At 42.1% G+C, this 23,664-nt stretch overlaps 1 protein-coding gene across 3 annotated transcripts in view; it reads right to left on the reverse strand.

Moving 5' to 3' along the window:
• GRM8 (glutamate metabotropic receptor 8) overlaps positions 1–23,664 on the reverse strand; it is a 2,054,171-nt gene that overhangs the window by 195,674 nt on the left and 1,834,833 nt on the right. For all 3 annotated transcript variants that reach the window (XM_069764916.1, XM_069764915.1, XM_069764917.1), the window contains one exon: positions 21,819–22,754. In XM_069764916.1, coding sequence (XP_069621017.1) covers positions 21,819–22,754 — 936 coding nt within the window. The remainder of the gene's footprint in view (positions 1–21,818; positions 22,755–23,664) is intronic.

A 23,664-nucleotide genomic window follows, 5' to 3' on the forward strand; every position in this document is an offset into this window, starting at 1 on the left:
CCTGGCCTAAATGCCGTTACAAAATAGTAGTTAGGTAAACAGGCAGTGTAGCTTTCTTCATGGGTGGGGTACGCTGCTGAGTTGCACCAAATTCTACTAGGCCCAAAATGAGTTCCTGGGCTAGATGCCGTTACAAAATAGTAGTTAGGTAAACAGGCGGTGTAGCTTGCTTCATGGGTGAAGTACGCTGCTGAGTAGCACCAAATTATATTAGACCCAAAAGGATTTCCTGGGCTAGATGCCGTTAAAAACAGTACTTAGGTAAACAGGCGGTGGGTGGCTGGGCTACTCTGCTGACTAGCAGACACTGAAGCTTTGGAGCAGACCTCTGAATCCCAGGCCATAGTATGAGGGAACAACTCTGCAGACGACCCCACCCACGTGGAATTGATGATGGCAACGTCAAGTAAAACTCAGCAAGGGGAGTGAATAAGAGTCTCCATTTTTTCCAGAAATTCAGCCACAGACACCACTTAAGTGGCATCAATTTCGCCAGAGTTTTTTAAAACGGTTGGTGAGGTGATTTTCAAAAATCATCAAGCTTTTAGTCTCCCCAAGATGACACAGGGGTAGAAAAGTCCTTGCAGATACAGGATTTTTTCATCTTGATGAACGTTAGTCTGTCTACATTGTCACTGGACAGCCGCATGCACTTATCTGTCAGGACACCACCAGCAGCGCTGAGCACACGTTCAGAGAGAACGCTGCCTGCGAGGCACGACAAGATCTCCAAGGTGTGAGTGGCGAGCTCAGGCCATTTTTCAAGATTGGAATCCCAAAATGAGCAAGGGTCCAGTTTCACAGTCATGGCGGACTGAAGTGGAGGAACTTCTAGATACAGAGGATCGATGAGCAACTCGTGGCGATGGCAAGACTTGGACAGCAGCCCCTTCTCCTGATGCTGCCGTAGTTACCCAGTGACCAGTCACCGACATGTAACGCCCCTGTCCATGTCTACTCGTCCAAGTGTCTGTGGTGAAATGCACCCTGTCACACACAGAGTTTCTCAAGGAAGCGGTGATGTTGTGTGCGACATGCTGGTGTAGCGCAGGCACAGCTTTCTTTGAGAAGTAGTGGAGACTGGGCATCTGGTACTGGGGCACTACGATGGACATAAGGTGACGAAAATCCTCTGTGTCCACCAGGCGGAAAAACAACATTTCTGTAGCCAGCTGCTTGCAGATGGAGAAATTCAACCTCTTAGCTTTGTCATGGCTAGGAGGAAATGGTCTTTTACTTGTCCACATCTGTGGGACTGAGGGCTGGCTGCCGTGCTTAGACGGAGTTGAGTGGGGTGTCCCCGGCAAACTGCTGGTCTGTGAGGAAGGTGCAGGCAGAGATGTTATGTTGCCTTGATCAAAATGTGGTGTCGATGTCACAGAGCGCTCAACAACAGCAGGTGTTTCCACTAGCAAATATCCTGATGACCTGCCAATCACACTGGCTGTTGCGGGTAAAGAGGTGGAATGTCTGCATCCAAAACCATGTGCGATTGCTGTCCCCACCATCACAGAGGATGAAGAGGACACGGATGCACTTGATGGGGCAGACAGTGGTTGACCCGGCCCATTAGGTCGCATTGTAGCACAGTGAGCTTCCCACTGCAACTTATGCCTCATATCCATGTGACGGTTCATGCATGAAGTACTCAAGCTAGTGATTTTTTGTCCTCTACTGAGATTTTGTTGAGAAATCTTACAGACAACATAAATTGGGTCATCCTTTGCGATGTCAAAAAATACCCAGGCTATTCAAGGCTTAGAGCCCATGTGACCTGAAGAGCCACCACGACTTCTGGTCTTAGGCACAGTTGGGTTTGAGGATGCAGTTGTTGACGTGCTTGCAGTACTCCATCTCTGTCCAGGAAGGCGCACCGTTACCTCATCGTCAGACTCGTCACTAGCATCCTCCTCCACCTCCTCTGCTGACCTCATGGACTGGCGGACTGGGGATTGACAAAGTGGGGTCTACAACCTCATCATCATCATTCTGCGTGTCCTCACACCCGTCATCCTCAGAGCCAACCTCTTCCTGCCCCGACCTAAAAGTCAATTTTTCGTTCCAATCAGGTATCTCAGTCTCATCATCATCTTCCTCATTGTCTCCACCAACATGAGTTACAGTTTTGGAACGAAGGTCTACATTATGCTCAGAACCTTCTTCATCTGGGCCTGGATCCGACTCACAAAGATTCTGGGCATCAGTGCAGATCATTTCCTCGTCTGGATTCACAGAAGCTCTGGAGCAGACATCTGATTGCCAGGCTATAGTATGCGTTAACAGCTCTACAGACTCAACAATGTGTGTTACCCCATGTTCAGATGGGCAGCTGGAGACTTGGGAGCTGTGAGGAAGCAAGTGCGATTGGGGTGACAACTCTGAGGACTGGAGTAGTTGTGATGTTGAAGTTGACATGGAGGAGAGCCCACTTGAACGAGCACTTGATATTCGTTCAAGCACCTGCTGTTTTTGTGCCTCATCTGGAATTTTTGGCAATGGTTGTAGCGATGGTTGTAAGAAAGGGATCATATCAGATTGTCCACGAAAAGAAGTAGACATCTTACTTTAGCTGGAAGATGGTCTTTCTTCTGCAGATGTAACTGTTGCTTTACCACCTACCCCACGGACACAACCTTTTTTTCCCTTTCCAACATGCCTATTCCCCTTTCCACCATCACCAGGCCTTTTGCCACTCATTTTAGTGCTTAACTAATTGGCAACTCTGTATCTGTAGTTGTTGGCACAACAACCGATGGATGAAAAAGGAGCAGAACTGAGTAGCCAAACTGTGGTATCAGGCCCTAAACTATTAAGTGGATTAGATGCAGTGAAAAAAGAGATATACAGGCGGTGTAGTTAGTTTCACAGGCGGGCTTCTCTGCTGACGTGCAGACACTGCTCCTAAGCCCTAAAATATTAACTGGATTAGATGCAGTGAAAATAGAGATACACAGACGGGATAGTTTGTTTCACAGGCGGGCTACTCTGCTGACGTGCAAACACCGCTCCTAGGCCCTAAACTATTAACTGGATTAGATGCAGTGAAAATAGAGATACACAGGCGGTATAGTTTGCTTCACAGGTATGCTACTCTGCTGACGTGCAGACACTGCTCCTGGGCTCTTAACTATTAACTAGATTTGATGCAGTGAAAATAGAGATACATAGGCGGTATAGTTTGTTTCACAGGTAGGCTACTCTGCTGACGTGCAGACACTGCTCCTAGGCCCTAAACCATTAACTGGATTAGATGCACTGAAAATAGAGATACACAGGCGGTATAGTTTGTTTCACAGGAGGGCTACTCTGCTGAAGTGCAGACACTGCTCCTAGGCCTAAAATTATTAACTGGATTAGATGCAGTGAAAATAGAGATACACAGGTGGTATAGTTTGCTTCACAGGCGGGCTACTCTGCTGACATGCAGACACTGCTCCTCAGCCCAAAACTAATAAATGGATTAGATGCAGTAAGAATTGAGATACACAGGCGGTGTAGTTAGTTTCACAGGCGGGCTTCTCTGCTGAAGTGCAGACACTGCTCCTAGGCTCTAAAATATTAACTGGATTAGATGCAGGGAAAATAGAGATACACAGGCGGTATAGTGTGTTTCACAGCCGGGCTACTCTGCTGACATCCAGACACCGCTCCTAGGCCCTAAACTATTAACTGGATTAGATGCAGTGAAAATAGAGATACACAGGCGGTGTAGTTTGCTTCACAGGCGGGCTACTCTGCTGACGTGCAGACACTGCTCCTAGGCTCTTAACTATTAACTGGATTTGATGCAGTGAAAAAAGAGATACACAGGCGGTATAGTTTGTTTCACAGGAAGGCTACTCTGCTGACGTGCAGACACTGCTCCTCAGCACTAAACTAATAACTGGATTAGATGCAGTAAAAATTGAGATACACAGGCGGTGTAGTTTGTTTCACAGGCGAGCTACTCTGCTGACGTGCAGATATTGTTCCTAGGCCCTAAACTATTAACTGGATTAGATGCAGTGAAAATAGAGATACAGAGGTGGTATAGTTTATTTCACAGGCGGGCTACTCTGCTGATGTGCAGACACTGCTCCTAGGCCCTAAATTTTTAACTGGATTAGATGCAGTGAAAATAGAGATACACAGGCGGTATAGTTTGTTTCACAGGCGGGCCACTCTGCTGATGTGCAGACACTGCTCCTAGGCCCTAAACTATTAACTGGATTAGATGCAGTGAAAATAGAGATACACAGGCGGTATAGTTTGTTTCACAGGCGGGCCACTCTGCTGACGTGCAGACACTGCTCCTAGGCCCTAAACTATTAACTGGATTAGATGCAGTGAAAATAGAGATATACAGGCGGTGTAGTTAGTTTCACAGGCGGGCTTCTCTGCTGACGTGCAGACACTGCTCCTAGGCCCTAAAATATTAACTGGATTAGATGCAATGAAAATAGAGATACACAGGCGGTATAGTTTGTTTAACAGGCGGGCTACTCTGCTGACGTGCAGACACTGCTAATAGGCCCTAAACTATTAACTGGATTAGATGCAGTGAAAATAGAGATACACAGGCGGTATAGTTTGCTTCACAGGTATGCTACTTTGCTGACGTGCAGACACTGCTCCTATGCTCTTAACTATTATCTGGATTTGATGCAGTGAAAATAGAGATACACAGGCGGCATAGTTTGTTTCACAGGCGGGCTACTCTGCTGACGTGCAGACACTGCTCCTAGGCCTAAAATTATTAACTGGATTAGATGCAGTGAAAATAGAGATACACAGGAGGTATAGTTTGCTTCACAGGCGGGCTACTCTGCTGACATGCAGACACTGCTCCTCAGCCCAAAACTAATAAATGGATTAGATGCAGTAAGAATTGAGATACACAAGCGGTGTAGTTAGTTTCACAGGCGGGCTTCTCTGCTGAAGTGCAGACACTGCTCCTAGTCCCTAAAATATTAACTGGATTAGATGCAGTGAAAATAGAGATACACAGGCGGTATAGTTTGTTTAACAGGCGGGCTACTCTGCTGACGTGCAGACACTGCTCCTAGGCCCTAAACTATTAACTGGATTTGATGCAGTGAAAATAGAGATACACAGGCGGTATAGTTTGTTTCACAGCTGGGCTACTCTGCTGACGTCCAGACACTGCTCCTATGCCCTAAACTATTAACTGGATTAGATGCAGTGAAAATAGAGATACACAGGCGGTATAGTTTGCTTCACAGGCGGGCTACTCTGCTGACGTGCAGACACTGCTCCTAGGCTCTTAACTATTAACTGGATTTGATGCAGTGAAAATAGAGATACACAGGCGGTATAGTTTGTTTCACAGGAAGGCTACTCTTGTGACATGCAGACACTGCTCCTCAGCCCAAAACTAATAACTGGATTAGATGCAGTGAAAATAGAGATATACAGGCGGTATAGTTTGTTTCACAGGCGGGCTACTCTGCTGACGTGGAGACACTACTCCTAGGCCCTAAACTATTAACTAGATTAGATGCAGTGAAAATAGAGATACACAGGCGGTATAGTTTGTTTCACAGGCGGGCTACTCTGCTGACGTGCAGATACTGCTCCTAGGCCCTAAATTTTTAACTGCATTAGATGCAGTGAAAATTGAGATATACAGGCGGCATAGTTTGTTTAACAGGGGGGCTACTCTGCTGACGTGCAGACACTGCTCCTAGGCCCTAAACTGTTAACTGGATTAGATGCAGTGAAAATAGAGATACACTGGCGGTATAGTTTGTTTCACAGGTGGGCTACTCTGCTGACGTGGAGACACTACTCCTAGGCCCTAAACTATTAACTGGATTAGATGCAGTGAAATTAGAGATACACAGGCAGTATAGTTTGCTTCACAGACAGGCTACTCTGCTGACGTGCAGACACTGCTCCTAGGCCGTAAACTATTAACTGGATTTGATGCAGTGAAAATAGAGATACACAGGCGGTATAGTTTGCTTCACAGGTATGCTACTCTGCTGACGTGCAGACACTGCTCCTAGGCTCTTAACTATTAACTGGATTTGATGCAGTGAAAATAGAGATACACAGGCGGTATAGTTTGTTTCACAGGTAGGCTACTCTGCTGACGTGCAGACACTGCTCCTAGGCTCTAAACTATTAACTGGATTAGATGCAGTGAAAATAGAGATACACAGGCGGTATAGTTTGTTTCACAGGTGGGCTACTCTGCTGATGTGCAGACACTGCTCCTAGGCCCAAAACTATTTACTGGATTAGATGCAGTGAAAATAGAGATACACAGGCGGTATAGTTTGCTTCACAGGTATGCTACTCTGCTGATGTGCAGACACTGCTCCTAGGTCCAAAACTATTAACTGGATTAGATGCAGTGAAAATAGAGATATACAGGCGTTATAGTTTGTTTCACAGGCGGGGAACTCTGCTGACGTGGAGACACTACTCCTAGGCCTTAAACTATTAACTGGATTAGATGCAGTGAAAATAGAGATACACAGGTGGTATAGTTTGTTTCACAGGCGGGCTACTCTGCTGACGTGCAGATACTGCTCCTAGGCCCTAAATTTTTTACTGGATTAGATGCGGTGAAAATAGAGATATACAGGTGGCATAGTTTGTTTCACAGGCGGGCTACTCTGCTGACGTGCAGATACTGCTCCTAGGCCCAAAACTATTAATTGGATTAGATGCAGCGAAAATAGAGATACACAGGCGGTATAGTTTGCTTCACAGACGGGCTACTCTGCTGACGTGCTGACACTGCTCCTAGGCTCTAAACTATTAACTGGATTAGATGCAGTGAAAATAGAGATACACAGGCGGTATAGTTTGTTTCACAGGTGGGCTACTCTGCTGATGTGCAGACACTGCTCCTAGGCCCAAAACTATTAACTGGATTAGATGCAGTGAAAATGGAGATACACAGGCGGTATAGTTTGCTTCACAGATGGGCTACTCTGCTGACGTGCAGACACTGCTCCTAGGCCTAAAACTATTAACTGGATTAGATGCAGTGAAAATAGAGATACACAGGCGGTATAGTTTGCTTCACAGACGGGCTACTCTGCTGACGTGAAGACAGTGCTCCTAGGCCCTAAACTATTAACTGGATTTGATGCAGTGAAAATAGAGATACACAGACGGTATAGTTAGTTTCCCAGGCGGGCTACTCAGATGACTATCAGACAATACAACTAGCCCAAAAGAATTGGCAGAGCTAGATTACACCAAATGCTGTGGCAAACACTTGAACAGCACTGGCACAGACCTGCCTGGCAAACAGTGCTATGAACTGCTGTAACCTACCCTGAAAAGGGCTGATATTACAACTAGTCCCGACTTCTCTCGACTCCCTAAACCTATCTCTCTGACAATTCGCTCTAAAAAAACACTCTTTGTCTATATAGCGCCCACAGCAGCAGCGGTGCCGTCTAACACTAAGCTGCAGCAGTAAGGAAATGGTGGTGATGGGGCAAATGGCTGGTTCTTATAGGGCAAGGACATGTGACATACACAGCCAATGACACATACCCTTGCTTGTGTGCATCACATGCACATTGCTGTGTGTGTGCGCACTGCTGATAGGCTGAGAGACTGCACTGCCCCACTGTAAATGCGGGAAAGAAAAAAAAATGGAGATCGGCGTTATTTCAGCACAGATCTATCCCCCGCTACCCCCCCGCCAACTATACACTGAAACAGTCTATTAACAGTGATAAACAGTTTTAATGTGCAAATCAAGCGAGGCTTCTGCTGAATGAACAGCTATCGAACAGAAACTCGAACAGACGAATTTTAAGCAAGTTGCTCGGGTTCGTCGAACGACTCGAACACAGCCCAAAACAGCTCGAATTTGAAATTGGCGAACAGTTCGACTCGAACACCGCTCATCTCTAATTATAAATGATGGGATGCATATGTATGCATTTTTTAAGCATTTTTATCTCGTTTTTTATAGCGAAAAATCCTGACGTGTGCACACAGCCTTAGAGGTACACCAATGATTGGCTACATACAAACAAATATGAAGCATGCAGACTTATAGTACACTACATGAGCAGTTCTAACATTTAATGTTATTTCATTGAATGCATTAGCATGTCAATGTGATATTTATTACAAGAGGTGAACATTTGAACATCTCCGTAAAGAAAATAATATAATGTTAAAAATTCTCCAAACTAAAACCTTGCACAATATTGGCATTGGAAAATCGAAGCTTTATAAATGCTTAAAAAAAAACCTCATCCAGCACCTACTAGGCTTTGACCTTGTTAATGTAGCATTTATTTTTTATCAAATTAAAAAGCCGTCTGGCTTCTTTTAAAATGTTTAGACAGTGAAAAAAGCCTGCTGAGCCCAATGAAAGATTCAACATGCATTGATTGCTTATAATGTTGCAGTCAGTGTTAGTTTTGGCTTAGTGCTATGCAAAACAACGCATACGCCTCATACAGATGTTAGGTATCTACTAATTGGAGAAACATTGTAAAGGCAAGTCTTAGCTTTAAAACTATCTTATTATACACTGCTCAAAAAAATAAAGGGAACACTAAAACAACAGAATATAACTCCAAGTAAATCAAACTTATGTGAAATCAAACTGTCCACTTAGGAAGCAACAATGCTTGATAATCAATTTCACATGCTGTTGTGAAAATGGAATAGACAACAGATGGAAATTACTGACAATTATCAAAACACAATCAATAAAGGAGTGGTTCTGCAGGTGGGGACCACAGACCACATCTCAGTACCAATGCTTTCTGGCTGATGTTTTGGTCACTTTTGAATGTTGGTTGTGCTTTCACACTCGTGGTAGCATGAGACGGATTCTACAACCCACACAAGTGGCTCAGGGAGTGCAGCTCTACCAGGATGGCATATCAATGTGAGCTGTGGCAAGACGGTTTGCTGTGTCTGTCAGCATAGTGTCCAGAGGCTGGAGGCGCTACCAGGAGACAGGCCAGTACACCAGGAGAAGTGGACCTCAAGCAGGCCACAAATTTGCATGTGTCTGCACAGACAGTTAGAAATCAACTCCATGAGGATGGTCTGAGTGCCTGACATCCACAGATAGGGGTTGTGCTCACAGTCCAACACCATGCAGGACACTTGGCATTTGCCACAGAACACCAGGATTGGCAAATTCGCCACGTGCCCTGTGCTCTTCACAGGTGAAAGCAGGTTCACAATGAGCACATGTGACAGAGTCTGGAGACGATGTGGAGAGCAATCTGCTGCCTGCAACATCCTTCAGCGTGCCTGGTTTCGCAGTGGGTCAGAAATGGTGTGGGCTGGCATTTCTTTGGAGGGTTGCACAACCCTCTATTTGCTCGCCAGAGGTAGCCTGACTGCCATTAGGTACATAAACATAAGGATGAATGACCTCGGGGAGATCAAAACATCCAACACCGCGGAGACACCATCACGTGTTTCTCAACGCAGTGATCCAGAACACTGCTCCCATCCCTTATGGGAAAGATGCAAATGCATGTAGAAAAGCCGCCGAGACACCATCATGTGTTTCTCAACGCAAGGGAAGGGCAGCATCCAAAAAGGAAAACCACCTATGCCAAAACATGGTATCTATCCACAGACAGCTGTTGCATCTCATCAGTGTGGAGTAGGAAACTGGCTATTAGGAGCAGCCAGTTTCCTACTCCACACTGATGAGGGGCAAATACCCCGAAACAGCTGTCTGTGGATGGATACCATGTTTTGGCATAGGTGGTTTTCCTTTTTGGATGCTGCCCTTCCCATGGTTGTTCCTTCCTGGTGAATGACCTGGCTATTTATTGCTTGCATTGAGAAACATGAAAGGTGTCTCCGCGGCTTTTCTAAATGCCATTAGGTACAGAGATGAGATCCTCAGACCCCTTGTGAGACCATATGCTGGTGCGGTTGGCCCATTCTTCCTCATGCAGGACAATGCCAGATCTCATGTGGCTCGAGTGTGTCAGCAGTTCCTGCAAGATGAAGGAATTGAAGCTATGGACTGGCCCGGCTGTTCCCAAGACTAAATCCAATTGAACACATCTGGGACATCATGTCTCGCACCATCCACCAACGTCACGTTGCACCACAGACTGTCCAGAAGTTGGCGGATGCTTTAGTCTAGGTCTGGGAGGAGATCCCTCAGGAGACCACCCACCACCTCATTAGGAGTATGCACAGGCATTGTAGAGAGGTCATACAGGCACTTGGAGGCCACACACACACTACTGAGCATCACTTCCTTGTCTTGAGTCATTTCCACTGAAGTTGGATAAGCCTGTAACTTCATTTTCCACTTTGATTTTGAGCATAATTCAAACTCCAGACCTCCATAGGATATTAGGTGTGATTTACATTGATAATTTTTAGGTTTTATTGTTCTCAACACATTCCACTATGTAATGAATAAAGATATACAACTGGAATATTTTATTTAGTGATATCTAGGATGTGGGATTTTAGTGTTCCTTTTATTGTTTTGAGCAGTGTATAAAAGCAGATAATAAGTGATAGAAATATAGAGTGGAAAAGAAGTGCCATCTTTCTGGCTTTGTGTATTCTCTTTAGGTCATTGAATCTTTAATCGTTTTGCTGAATTTATGTAGTCACATAATTGCTTGTAAAGCATCTTTGGACATTAGTTTACATAAATTAATATAAAATAAGCTATAGTTTTTTCACACGAGCTGTAAAAGTTATAGCTCATTTTTTGCATTTAAATGTTTTACTGAACCTGGAGTATGTATTTTAGTTATTATTTATTCACCCAGCACTACAGAAATATCAACGTCAGCATCCTAACTAGAAACAAGAATTTTCATCTCTACTTTCATGTTGCTGTGTGAGGGCTTATTTTTTGTATAACGATTTTCACAATTTTGGATGATGAACAAAACTGGCACTATTTGTGTTATTTCAATACATCTTTCGAAAATATTTATTAGTTCATGGGACTAGAGATTAGCAGATCAAGTCAATTTTCAGTTTGCATGTTCATGTGGGTTTTCCCTGGAAATTCGATTTTCAGAGAATTTATTCTCAGCAAATTTAATGTTCCTTATTATGCCCTGGGGTCTTTGCAGACCGTAGCAAATGTAATGACAAAAAATGATGACAAAAAAAATCCTTATACTCACCCAATCGCTCACCTCTCTGGCATTTCTGCTCCTCACCATCGCTCATCCGATCCACATCACATCTCCTGCCTGATCCCACTGCCTGTGCTGAAATCTCTAAACCTGTTAGACTGAGCCAGAACTGCCAGCCCTGATGAGGCATAGATGGGTTCTGTGCAAGCAAGAGGAAGGTCTAATCATGATGCCTCAGAATGCGCACTCCCCATGCATACACAGAACCAGAAGTCTTGGCTCAGTGTGAGAGACTTGAGGATTTTATCGCTCATAGTGAGGATCAGCAGATAAAACAATTACCAGATGAATGACTATGAGGAGTGGAGGGGACAGAGAGGTGAGTGGTGAGGTGAATATAAAGATTTTTTAATCATTTGATGGCCAATACTGACCAGAACAATGGTGGCCAACTGGCCACCATTTTGCTGAATCCGAACAGAATTTTTTTAAATAAAAATTGGTGAATGTGGATTTTTGTCACATGTGAGTGGAATTCAATTTCACTCAAATTTATTTGCTCCTTTCCACACATGACCTCAGCATGTGATCCATTGGCAGTATACATAATACACTGCACTACTTATTTAGTGCAGTGCATTGTTTCTTTTGGTCAGTGTTCTAATGACAGGCAGCCAATTTCTGTCATCTATGCAAAGGAAACCTAGAGTTTATTTATAGTATGCTGACTGCAATAGCAACCCATCTGCAATTTTCATGTGAGAAAAGATGATGGGGTGACAGAAAGAGAGATTAACTGCCTATAATGGTCACTATTGATCACAACATCAAAGGGGTTAAATGGCTAGTGTCATTGCTAGCTCTGAACTTGAAAGTTGCAGTGGGAGCACTGCTGAATATGGTGCATGCTCAGGCTACACTATGTAACATTCATATATGTGTTAGGTGTCGAGTTCCCGCCACTGCATAGGGGGAATCTTGAACCATGTCCTCTGCAGTCTCGTATTCTTCCCTAGCCGCAGTGGAGTCTGCTCAGCAGAGATGTCGGTCTCAGCATCTGGCTCAAGCTGATACTGTGTGGCTGGTTACAGCTGCCGCCCCAGGTTCAGCCTTTGTAACCAGCATTGATCAGCGGTGAGCAGATGTTCTAAGGGACTAAGTCCTGCTTTTCATCTACTGAGCATGCCCGTGGGAGGATCTCTCATTGGAGGTCAGAGGTCACATGCTCAGGTCCTGTAGCGGCTCCGATTGGACCACTAGAAAGGTCCTAGAAGGCTACATCTATAAAAGGCTCCCATGGCCACTCAGCCATGTGCTAGTATAAATCAGTTTTTGTGTGTGTGGATATATGCCTGTTCTCGTGAAAGCTCCGAATCATTCCCATCCCTAGTGTTGATGAATGTTCTCGAATGTTGGAGCTGTCTAGCTCCAGTTATTGCCATCCAGCACCAGGCACGAGTTTACCACGTCAATTTGCAGCGACTGCCAGTGCGCCGCCTGTGTGCAACTAGTGCGCTTTCCTAGCCCGAGTTAGGGTGGTTAGTGGCATCCGCCAGTGCGGCGCTGTATGCACTCTGTGAGGTAAATCTTTAATTAGTCCTGACAACTGGTCAGTGTAGGGTGGGAACTCCCGCTTGATCTCAGCATCTGACTCTGGGCGTCCGCAGTCGCAGGCTCAAAAGCCACTGAGGGTCAGAGCGAGATCAATCACCAGCATAGTGGGGGTGAATTTCAGGGATCCCACTAGCGTCCATCTGCTGCACCCTGTGACTGCTAACACGGCACAACGTTTCCTTTGTTTCCCTGTGACTCTGTGAAGCAACAGGGTTCGCATCAGTTCATAACGGGTGATGGAACCCGTGTTTATTATGGTGTAGTACCACCAGATAGTGCCGCCATTACCTAGCAGCAGGTTACATCTCTGCACGGTGGACCCCCGGCTGCGAAGGCACCTTATTACAATCTTTTTATTTATTCGGTGTGTTCCACCAGCCCTAACATTATACTAGTATATAGAAAAAACTAGCTGGCGCCGCAAAAAGAAATATCACTTAGGGATCAACCATATGCATATAGAGCACGCAATTATAAATTTAGACAGAAAAAAGATATGCATAACAATGGGATCCACCAAAAAAATAATTGTATTTATGCAAATAGCAACACAGTAAGGCAGGACACACATTTAAAACCATTTAAAAAACAGAGAACAAGCAAAGACAGATGGAACAAATGCCAGTGAGCACCCAATAATACAAAGGTAATGAATTAAACACACCAAATAAACAAAAAGATGGAATGGAATAGTCTGCTACCAGCTACACCTAATTGGCAATGTGCATGTCACCAAGGTTTAAATGCAAACGCCGCAACAAAGGTATATTTACCAAATAAAGCCATGCGGTTACCAAGGTCACACAGTTGTGAAGTAATGATATCACCCAAGAGCCTATAATGAAATACACATTGTGGCTTAAAGTCTTACGGGTGCAAAGAAAAGCCAGGCAGAAATGCAGTAGTAAACAGTAGGGTGCTAATGCTGGGGAGATGAAAAAAACTAAGACCCCACGCCTATTGACGCTATGTAAGCATCTTCATCAGGGGTAGTGTGAGGTGAGTAGTCCCACCCTGCCTATTTATAGCTAGATAATAAGGTGCAAATAATTACCATCTGTGAGGAAGGTAGCGGGGTGTGGTCTCCCCTTGGCATATACAGACAGACATTTACTTCCGGTTCAAAGGCTACACCCTGTTGCATCTGCTCAGACGATCGCTCACACGCCTTGTGAATCTCCCCAAATTATTGAATTAACTTTTCTTAACAATCCTTTAAAGGCTACGGTTATCCTGGTTGCTTGTGCACCTTTTTCTACCACATTTTTTCCTTCCACTCAAGTTTCCATTAATATGCTTTGATACAGGACTCTGTAAACAACCAGCTTATTTAGCAATGACCTTTTCTGGCTTACCCTCCTTGTGGAGTGTGTCAATGACTGCTTTTTGGACATCTGTCAAGTCAGCAGTCTTCCCCATGATTGCGGGGCCTACTGAAACAGACTAAAGGTACCTTCACACTGAACGATATCGCTAGCTATCCGTGACGTTGCAGCGTCCTGGCTAGCGATATCGTTCAGTTTGACACACAGCAGCGATCAGGATCCTGCTGTGATCTCGTTGGTCAGAGCTAGAAGGCCAGCACTTTCTTTCGTCACTGGACCTCCTGTAGACATCGCTGAATCGGCGTGTGTGACGCCGATTCAGCGATGTCTTCACTGGTAACCAGGGTAAACATCGGGTTACTAAGCGCAGGGCCACGCTTAGTAACCCGATGTTTACCCTGGTTACAAGCGTAAAAGTAAAAAAAAAACAAACACTTCATACTTACCTTCCGCTGTCTGTCCCTCGGCGCTCTGCTTCTCTGCCCTGTGTAAGCACAGCGGCCGGAAAGCAGAGCGATGACGTCACTGCTCTGCTTTCCGGCCGCTGTGCTTACACAGGGCAGAGAAGCAGAGCGCCGAGGGACAGACAGCGGAAGGTAAGTATGAAGTGTTTTTTTTTTTTTTTACTTTTACGCTGGTAACCAGGGTAAACATCGGGTTACTAAGCGCGGCCCTGCGCTTAGTAACCCGATGTTTACCCTGGTTACCGGCATCGTTGGTCGCTGGATAGCTGTCTGTGTGACAGCTCTCCAGCGACCAAACAGCGACGCTGCAGCGATCCGGATAGTTGTCTGGATCGCTGCAGCGTCGCTCAGTGTGAAGGTACCTTAACCCCTTAGTGACCGAGCCAAATTTTTGAAATCTGACCAGTGTCACTTTATGTGGTAATAACTCTGCAACACTTCAACAAATCCCAGTGATTTTGAGATTGTTTTTTCGTGACACATTATACTTTATGATAATGGTAAATTTTGTTCAACATTTTTTGTGTTTATTTATAAAAAATATCAAAAATTTTAGAAAAATGTTAAAAAATTAGCAATTTTCTAAATTTGAATGATTATCCCTTTAATCCAGATAGTCATACAACAGCAAACCGTTAATAAATAACATTTCCCACATGTCTGCTTTACATCAGCACCATTTGTAAAATGTTATTTTATTTTGTTAGCATTTTAGGAGGTTTAAAAATGTAGCAACAATTTTTCATTTTTTCAAAGAAATTTACAAAATTTATTTTTTTAGGGACAAATCCATGTTTGAAGTGACTTTAGGGGTCCCATATATTGGGAAACCCACAAACGTGATACCATTTTAAAAACAGCACCCCTAAACATATTGAAAACTGCTGTCAGGTAGTTTATTAACCTTTCAGGTGCTTTACAGGAATTAATGCAAAGTGGTATGACAGAAATGAAAATGTGTATTTTTACCACCTAAATGCCTCTAACTTCTAAACAGATTACTACAGCCGTCAGACTCTAAGGCCACTATTTGGTCATGAATTGCCATGGCAAACATCAGGACAACAAAATCATGATCTGAAGGCACCAATTGTGACAAAGAAGAAGCCCCCACACACTGTTAACCATTTATAATGATGTAGTCACTATTGACAGCAGCATCTAAGGGGTTAAACAGATTTAGATGGTGCAAATACTGATCGTGGCTGGTACAGCAAGTTGTCAGCTATAGTGGACAGCCGACAGCTGCTGGATTGTCATCTGTATGGGGAGGCTATTCTCTTATATACCAGGTCAGTTAAAAGACGTATCGGTGGTCATTAAGGGGTTAAGGGACCTTTTTAATTGCTTAGAAAGCTTTTGCAGGTGTTTTTTGTTGATTATTCTAATTTACTGAGATAATTACTTTTGTATTTTCATTGGCTGTAAGCCATAATCATCAAAATTAACAGAAATAAACACTTGAAATATGTCACTCTGTTTGTAATGACGCTATAAAATATATATGAGATTCACTTTTTGCTTTGAAGAACTGAAATAAATTAACTTTTTGATGATATTCTAATTTCGTGAGAACCACTTGTAGTAGGAGATTTGGATGTTTGTAAAGCATTGGGGAATTAAATATCTCCAGCAAATATCTCTAACTCATTACAAGCATTAAGTACTTTATAATTTATCCTCATAAAATCATATGTAAAGATTTTTGAATATCCCTAGCATCACAACATATTTTTTGATATAGAATAATGCCTAGAATGTCAGATGAAACAAAATTTAAGTAGTTGTAAAAGCAACGACTTTACCAGATATTTCTGAACTCTGAGAAGCCACATATATTTTAGGATGATTATTTAAATTAAAATGTGAAATTGCACATATGCACTTCGTCTTTTTTATTTTTGAAAATATACTGTAATTCAGATGCATAAATTGTTTGTTTTTTTGAAGTATAGGGTCAATTACAGGTATAAACTATCTTTTTTTGTTGTAAGAATTAAATTTGAACCATCTTGTTCATTTAATAGTAGGATCAAAATTATATGGACTATGTAATGAAGATTCCCTAATTTGAATCAATAGCAATAAATATCAGGATTCTGCTCTTAAATACTTTCTTATCCATTTATAGATCATAAATATTGAAAAGTGTTTTCGATAAGTAAATGGCGAATAGAATGTATTAGGCCCCTTTCACACATCAGTTTTATGCTATCAGTCACAATCTGTCGAATTTTGAAAAAACAACTCTGGTGACTGATGCCGCCGGATCCATTTTTTTCTCATAGACTTGTATTAGCGACGGATTGCAACGGATGGCCTCATGTTTCATCCGTCATTCACTGGATCCATTGAAAATAATGCTTTTTGTGTACATCAAAAAATCTGACAGCGACGGATTCATTGCCATCCGCCGTTTGCTCGAATGGAAGCCTACGGGTGCCGGATCCATCAAATTACGGAATCAGGTGACGGATTCTGTTTTTTTTAACTGAACATGCTCCAATTTATTTAGGATCCCATTAGTCAGATCCGCTAGTCGGATCAGTCGAAAAAACTAATCTGCTCATCAGTTTTTCCCAACCTGCGACGGATCCGTCAAGCCAACGGATTGTGACTGACGGCAAAAAACTGATGCGTGAAAGGGGCCTTAGACAAACGAATGATCATTCTTGACATTTTTAGTAACAGATTTACAAGCACCGTTTTTCAGAATATAGTGAGGTTTAATTATACCACATATAATATTGGTATTCATATTAAATGGACATTTTTCAAATTGACTTTTGTAGTATGTAATATGAAAAGGAGGACAGATAAAAGTAGTGTTTGACTTTGCTTGACTGTTTTTTTTGCTTAATTTTTAAAATAGTAAAATAAATATTCTACTTACTACAGTGCAGAGGGCTAATATTAAAAATTCCTCATGCCCTCCTTTTGATTTGCTCTGCCACAGATCTATTGTTTTAGTGTCGCCTCTTTTCCCCAACATGATGCCAATATGCATCTGAGACCATCCCTGTTATTGGATTGGTCAGTGATATTCATATGAGTGAAATAGGGGCACCAGGGATTATTACTCGTTTGTGTTAAAAGTCACTTTAACCCCTTTCCACGGTGGCCATTTTTAATTTTTTTTTATTTTAAATTTTTCCTCACATTCTTCCAAGAGACATAACTTCTATATTTTTTTCATTAACATAGTCGTTTGAGAGCTTGTTTTTTGCAAGATGATTTGTAATTTTAAAAGAATACTCACTTTATCATAAAAAGTGTACAGAAAAACATGAAAAAATAATCCAAATTGCATTAAATGGTGAAAAAAAATGCACTAAAACCATTTTTCTACAGTTTAGATTACTTTTCTCGTTACCATTTGGGTTGATTAATTTTATATTTTGACATATCGGACTTTTACAGATATAGAGATGCTGAATATACTTATTTGTTTTTTTCTTGATATTAAAAGAGGAAAAGTGGGATTTTTCAATTTTTTATATTCTTTAGGCTATGTTACCACGGTGAGCTTTGGTGAGTTTTTAATGTTGCAGAATTTCTGCGTCATTTCTGCATCTATTAAGTAAATTAGGTTACTTGCATTTTTTCATTGAGTTTTTGAGTGCATTTTTTTAACATGCGGTTTTATCTTGTTTTTTTATGCTAAATTTTTTGTCTCTTTTGAGTATGTCATGTTTTAAATAAAGCTGTTTCATTTTTTATACTTCCTGGCATTTGGCTTTGACAAAACTTTATTGATATAGTCATGTGCGGATTGCATGCATTTTTGGTGCATTTTTCATGTGAAAACACACGAAAAACGCATGTGCGTTGTTTACCTGCAGATTTTCCGAATCTAATGCAAGCCTTTGGCAAATAAAATTCAGCATCCCAAAGGAGAGATTGACATGTCGCAGATTTGAAACTTGCATTGCCGGTCAGTTGATGATCCGTAAAAAAAAATGCTTAGTGGGCATGACAGTTCTATTAATCCCATCCACTTTGCTGTATATATCTTCTTTTTTTATCTTTTACTTTATTTTTAAACATTTTAGTGGTCTTAAACTTGACTTTGACTGTTTTTTTTATATAGTGGAGTACAAGAGTATTTCAGTAAAAAGTGAAAATGTCATTCTTATATGAAGTTCATCCATAGGTTGGCTTTCACAGGAGGACTAAGACCGGGTGCCCACGATCTGAAACTAGCAGCACTTTGGACGCAGCGCATGATCGCTGCGTCCAAAGTGCATCCTTCTATGGTGAATCTGCATGTGTTCACTGAACTAATCAATATATTCTATTGATGTAATTTGTAAATTGACATGCTGCAGTCTGGAAAGATGCACCGTATGTCAATCTCTGCGGGTGATCTGCAGGTGTATGTGGACACATAGTTGACATGGGATTTCTTAAAATCCAATCCACTATGCTGTAACAGCTGACCGCTGTGGGTTTGATGTTGCATAAATACTCAGCATAAAACCCGCAGCAACATTGAATCATTGGCACATACCCTAACACTGCATTCATGGGGACATTCAGCTGGTCCCTGACAGCCATGACAACTCATCAGCACACTACAATCACTTTATGACAATCAGTAAATGCCACTATCAGTCATTGACAGCAGCATTTAAATGGCTAAACATCAATTGGAACAAACTCAGGATGCTGTTGTTACAGACAGATGCTAGCTGTTTACATCTGCAGGTTATGGTGTAGGCTCAGCTCCGGTCCCTACTTTTTACAAGCAAACCCGCTGTAGGATGCACTATTATGTCCTAGAGTGGGAAGGGGATAAGCAAGTCCAACATAATTAAACATAATTCACTGGAAAAAGAAAAAAACTATAATTTGATATATAATCAGTAATTATGAGAACATTACTAGAAGGAAGACCATTTTGAAGTTTTATTATATAATTTTCTTATTCATGTATAGATGAATGTAAAATGTAATTGTTAAAAAGCTAAAACTGTTATTCAGCAAATTCAGAGCAACATTGAATAAACTCTAGAAAAATAATAGATGAAAACTATTCTTTGTAAGCCAAGACATTGAAAATAAAACTTGTAGCAAAGTTTAAACGATCACTGAAATATATTGCGGCAACTGACATTTTGTCAAGATCTCGCTTCCGCTTTGCTCATTATTTTCATACTTGGATCAATAGAACGCCTACAGATTCATTCACTGACTATTGCCTTTGATGTGCCCTTAATTATTAAACTGCATTGCATCCAGGCTCTTTAGAGTAAGGTATACTGCAGAAACAACTGTTTGGCAGCTAGCGTTTTTTCATGTAAAGTACAACACAATAACTGAAACTCTGTTGTAGACATATCTCAAAAATACCGTACGTTGCTCAAAAAAATAATGGAAACACTTAAACAACACAATGTAACTCCAACACAATCACCCTTCTGTGAAATTAACCTGTCCAGTTATGAAGCAACACTGATTGTGAATGAATTTCTCTTGCTGTTGTGCAAATGGAAAAGACAACAGGTAGAAATGAAAGGCAATTAGCAAGAGAACCCCTTTAAAGGATTAGTTTTGAACGTAGTGAACACAGACCATTTCTTTCTTCTCATCCTTTTTGGCTGTTGTTTTGGCCACTTTTGCATTTTGGCCACTTTTGCATTTTGTCATTGCTCTTACCCCTAGAGGTACAGTAGCAACCCACAGAAGTTGCTCAGGTAGTGCAGCTCATCCAGGAAAACACATCAATGTGAGCAGTGGAACGAAGGGTAGCTGTGTCTGTCAGCACAGTGTCTAAAGCATGGAGAACATACCAGGAGACAGGGCAGTACACCAGGCGATGTGGAAGGGGCCATAGAAGGGCAACAACCCAATAGCAGGACTGCTACATCCTCCTTTGTGCAAGAAGGAACAAGAGGAGCAGTGCCAGAGACCTGTGAAATAACCTCCAGCAGGCCACTAACATCATGTGTTTGCTCAAACTGTCAGAAACAGATTCCATGAGGGTAGTTTGAGGGGCCAACATCCACAAGTGGGTATTGTGCGTACAGCCCAAGACAGTGCACAGCGATTGGCATTTGATAGAGAACACCAAGATTGGCAGATTCAACATTTGTGTCCTGTGATCTTCACAGATGAGAGCAGGTTCACACTGAACACACGTGACAAAGTCTGCAGATGCCGTGCATAACGTTTTGATTCCTGCAACATCCACCAGCATGGCAGTGCACTTCCTGTTCCTCCTTGCACAAAGGCTGAGGTAGCGGTCCTGCTGCTAGGTTGTTGCCCTCTTACGGCCCCCTCCACATCTGGTGTACTGGCCTGTCTCCTGGTAGCGCCTCCAGCCTCTGGACACTACACTGACAGACACAGCAAACTTTCTTGCCACAGCTCGCATTGATGTGCCATCCTGGATGAGCTGCACTTCCTGAGCCACTTGTATGGCTTGTAAAGTCTGACCACGAGTGTGAAAGCACAACCAACATTCAAAAGTGACCAAAACATCAGCCAGAAAGCATTGGTACTGAGATGTGGTCTGTGGTTCCCACCTGCAGAACCACTCCTTTATTGAGTGTGTCTTGATAATTGCCAATAATTTCCATCTGTTGTCTATTCCATTTGAACAAAAGCATGTGTAATTGATTGTCAAACAGTGTTGATTCATAAGTGGACAATTTGATTTTACAGAAGTTTGATTTACTTGGACTTATAGTCTGTTGTTTAAGTGTTCCTTTTATTTTTTTTGAGCAGTGTACATTGCATAGGGATCGCATACGTATGTCATATGGATGCTAGGTGACAAAAGTTGCTTGGAATCACATAACACTTGTCTTACTTTTTTGGATAAACATTGGAGCAATTTTTTCATATGGTCGTGTGACTCCGGCCTTAAGTTATGCTGACTTTATTTTGTTCTTTTTCTTTTTCTCTGAAATCATGAAAGCATAACATGATACCTTTCAGCCACTCAGCATATCTGAAAAGGATTATATGACAGGCACTCAACAACTCATCCCAAACAAGAGTGGTAAACTGTATCACATAATCCTATTCATAGTTGCTGACGAACAAATAATGAGTGATTGAGACCTGACTCTTTAAAACCATAAAGTACTTTTGTATTCTCCATTGTAATGGGAAATTTAAAAGTTTTTCTCTAAGGAACAATAAGGGTCCCAGCAGTTTCCCTAGTTTCCTAGATGCTATGAATTGTTTGATTACACCTTTAATATAGTATAAAATTACATTAGGCATGCTTCCAAGTGCAAGATAAGTATCAGGCATTCCCAATATCAAGTGAAGAAGATGATAGATTTCCAATATTTCTATGGTTTGAAGAAACAGTATTATTGGTTATTACTTACCCTTTCTGCTGATTGTGCTGTTCCAAAAAATATTGGAATAAAAGCTAACCAAATGATGCAGGTTGTGTACATTGTAAATCCAATAGGTTTGGCTTCATTGAAGGTTTCTGGCACTCCTCTAGTCTTAATGGCATAAACAGTACATGTAACCATCAGTAGAATACTGTATCCTAGGGAACAGATTAATGAAAGTTCTGAAATGTCACACTTGAGAACACCCCGGGCATTCTCTGGGTCCGGTGTTCTTTGCTCTCCATAGTCTACTATGATATGCGGAGGATCTACTATAAACCATATGAAAACTCCAAGCAATTGAACAGATATAAGGCTGAAAGTAATAACTAGCTGTGAAGCTGGGCTTATACACTTAGGGGCAGTCACAGATTTCTTTCCTTGCTCAAATATTCGATGAATCCTGTTGGTTTTTGTGAGCAATGCAGCATAGCTGAAGCACATGCCTAGCCCCAAGAATATGCGTCTCATTGAACAAACTACCATATCTGGAGTTCCAATCATTAAAAATGTGATTGAATAACACAAAAAAATCCCAGTCAGTAACACATAGCTGAGCTCCCGCCCAGATGCTCTCACAATGGGTGTGTCATTGTATCGTACAAATGTGACAATTACAAATGTTGTGGCCACTATTCCCATAATGGCGATGAAAACAGGAACTACGGCCCAAGGAGAGTGCCATTCCAGTTTGATGATAGGGATTAGTGTGCAGCCAGTGCGGTTTGAATTTGGTCTTTGATCTAAAGGACACAGTTCACAGTTTAACTCGTCTGCCTGGTAATGATAGCCTTCGCATCTCTCACAATTCCAACAGCATGGAACTCCTTTTACAGTTTTCTTTCTTTCTCCAGGTTTGCACGGCAGGCTACACACGGATGCTGGCTGTGTATGTTCTCTGCTTGTCCACTGCATATCTTCAACCTGAAAAGATGAAACATATATAACTATGGCTACTGATTCATTTCACATTACCTTACATTATCTGAAAATGCAGTACAGTCAAATAATAGCAAGTATTTTAGTAATAATGTAATTGGTAATACATCAAGATGTTATCTTAGCTGAGATAATTTCATTGTTAATATAATTGCATATAGTTAATGTCACAGTAAGCATAGGTCCTTACTCAGTTGTACAAAATTCAATTATTACTGTACAATTCAATTCTTTTCTAACAGCATTTTAAATTGCATACTATAACCCATTTAAAGGGAGCCTGTCACCAGGTTTTCCCTATATAAAGTAGGGCCGGCATTTTTCAGCCCTCTATTAAGACATTCAATATGTATTCCCCAATCTGCTCTGCAAGACATAAAAAAGGGCTTTTATTATACTAAAAGATGGTCTGGTCCAATGGGTATCTTTGGTCTGGATCCAGTGCCTCCTCTCTTCTGACAATTGCCATACTCCTTCCTAACTCATCCACACAATGCCCCCCATTGCTTCTTCTGCTCAGGTGCACTACTCTCTGTCCTGCTGATGGAAAAGCAAGGTACTGTAATGTGAATGCACGGGGAAAGGGCAAAATGCGACATTGACCCCTAAGTAAAGCCAGCGCATGCACACACCAGTGCCCTGTTCCACCCTCAGAAAGGCAGAGACAAGAGCACATGTGAAGGAGAACAATTGGGGATACTGTATGTATGATATAGGGTGCATCATTCACATAAAGCAAGGAAGGAGGACAGCGATTGTCAGAAGAGAAGAGGATCCGGATCTGAACCATAGATGCCCATCGAACCAGACTGTGTATGAGCATAATAAACTAGATGGAGGCCCGATGCTATTGCATCGGTAGGGCGGTAATGTCACGATGGGGGCAAGTTTTGCA

Source organism: Ranitomeya imitator, chromosome 4 (genome assembly GCF_032444005.1).
Source record: "Ranitomeya imitator isolate aRanImi1 chromosome 4, aRanImi1.pri, whole genome shotgun sequence".
NCBI classification, from domain to species: domain Eukaryota; kingdom Metazoa; phylum Chordata; class Amphibia; order Anura; family Dendrobatidae; genus Ranitomeya; species Ranitomeya imitator.